We start from the raw sequence: 2063 nt of genomic DNA on the forward strand, positions 1-2063 counted from the left end.
CTCAAGTCCCTCAATTTCAGCCAGAATTTACCTGAAATCACAGAAAAACACACAAACTCATAGTAAAGTCCAGAAATGTGAATTTAACATAAAAACTAATGAAAACATCCCTAAAAGTAGCTCAAACTTACTAAAAACTATATAAAAACAATGCCAAAAAGCGTATAAATTATCCGCTCATCATTCACCTCAATATTTCCAAATCTTATCCTAGGGCCACTAGCCTACATTTTCACAACCACATTACATTTTAGATATAGAAAACCGAAATCATACCTTGCCTGACTCCCGTTCCACCAGGAACACTCTCAAATTCAACTTCCAAGGCTTCCAAAGCCTCACCAACAGATTTCCAAGCTTGGAGCTCCACACCAAAACTTTCCAAAATCACCAATCAAGCTCCAAAACACACGTATACAATGCCTAAGCCACAATATCACACCCAAACACAATAACTTAATCACTAAATCACAAAATCTCAAGTCTTTAGCTTAGGGTTGAGAATCTCACCTTACCCAAGGACCAAGGGAGCTAGGACAAGCCTTCCCTTCAAGTTAGTTTGATCTTATAACACAAAGGAGCTCAAAATCTCAACATTTTTGCCCATGAAATTCGAAAATAAGGGCTGAGAATCAAAGGATAAAACGTAGCTTACCTCAGGAATCTTGGTATGGATTTTTTAGAGCTCAACTCTGCAGTCGTATGGCCGCAAACGGTGCGTCAATCAGAGTCCCGGATCAAAAGTTATGATCAATGGAAGATTGGAAGTGAATAGGAGGAAGGGTTTTATTTTTCCCACTTCTCCTTGTGTGTTCAATGTGTGTTTGTTCATAGAGGAGAGAGGGAGCTGAGTTTCATTCATTTAATGAAGCTTGGATGGGCCCTTGGGCCCAACTTAGGTCCGGTTAGCCCGGTTTGGTCCATTCGGCCCAATCTTGGGCCGATTTTTTTAAAATTGGTGTCAAAATTCTCGTTTTGAATTTCTCTACCACATAAAACAATAAAAATCTCAATTCTCACTTTCTAGAATTTATTTTAATGGGTTAATTAGCCAAATTAACCGGGTTTTATATTCTACCCACCTAAATGGGAATTTTGCCCACAAAATTTGGATTTAGTTACCTGAGAACAGGCGTGGGTAGTCTGCTCGCATCTCTGACTCAAGCTCCCAGGTGTGCTCCTCAACACCAGTTCGACTCCATGCCACTTTCACTAATGAAACCTCTTTCTCGCGTAACTTTTTAATACTTGTGTCATCGATCCTGACCAGAGTCACCGGCAGAGTCCAATCTTCTCTTATCTGAACCGATTCGGGTTCTAACACATGGATAACATCAGGAGTGTATTTCGGAAGTTGTGACACGTGAAACACATCGTGCAGGTTCAAAAGATGAGGCGATAGAGCCATCCGATACGCCACCGGTCCAACCCTCTCAAGAATCTGAAACGGACCGATGTATCAAGGATTCAGTTTCTTTGTCTTAATCGCTCTACCTACTCCTGTTGTTGGAGTAACCTTAAGAAAATATGGTCTCCTTCCTCAAACTCCAAGGACTTTCGCATCTGATCGGCGTAGCTCTTCTGACGGCTTTAAGTTGTATGCATCCTATCCCTGATTTTCTTAACTTGCTCAGTAGCCTCAGCTATCAATTCCGACCTTAACAAGCTCTTTTCCCAGCCTCATACCAGCATAGCAGAGATTGGCATTTCCTCCCATACAGAGCCTCATGCGGAGACATTCCAATGCTCACATGGTAGCTATTATTGTACTCAAACTCCACTAGCGGCATATAGCGATCCCAACTCACCGGCTGGTCCAAAACACAAGCCCTCAATATATCTTCCAGGGTCTGGATCGTCCTCACAGATTAACCATCTATTTGAGGATGGTAAGTTGTACTCAAGCTCAAACGGGTTCCGAAAGCTTTCTGAAATGCACCACAAAACCTCGAAGTGAAATGAGGATCTCTGTCAGAAATTATAGTAGTAGGTACACCATGAAGTCTCACAATTTCCATGATATATAAGCGTGCTAACTCTTCAAGAGTATAGTTCCTCCGAAT

General features: G+C 41.6%; 1 protein-coding gene across 1 annotated transcript; it reads right to left on the reverse strand.

Moving 5' to 3' along the window:
- Positions 1-219: 219 nt before the first annotated feature.
- Positions 220-1790, reverse strand: LOC107480078 (uncharacterized). The gene is made up of 4 exons (XM_016100196.1): positions 1752-1790; positions 1123-1441; positions 277-357; positions 220-224 (listed from the first exon to the last, which is right to left on the reverse strand). The coding sequence occupies exons 1-4, from the start codon at positions 1788-1790 to the stop codon at positions 220-222; spliced, it is 444 nt and encodes a 147-aa protein (XP_015955682.1).
- Between the last annotated feature and the right edge of the window lie 273 nt (positions 1791-2063).

Source organism: Arachis duranensis, chromosome 3 (genome assembly GCF_000817695.3).
Source record: "Arachis duranensis cultivar V14167 chromosome 3, aradu.V14167.gnm2.J7QH, whole genome shotgun sequence".
NCBI classification, from domain to species: Eukaryota; Viridiplantae; Streptophyta; class Magnoliopsida; order Fabales; family Fabaceae; genus Arachis; species Arachis duranensis.

Bases quoted from the DNA above. Each gene is read 5' to 3' on its own strand.
- LOC107480078 (XM_016100196.1), bottom strand. From the start codon at position 1,790: ATGCCGCTAGTGGAGTTTGAGTACAATAATAGCTACCAT. The intron at 1,442-1,751 runs GTGAGCATTGGA...GGTCCGTTTCAG, and splicing joins AGTACAATAATAGCTACCAT to ATTCTTGAGAGGGTTGGACC. The intron at 358-1,122 runs GTAACTAAATCC...TGGAGCTCCAAG, and splicing joins CTACCCACGCCTGTTCTCAG to CTTGGAAATCTGTTGGTGAG.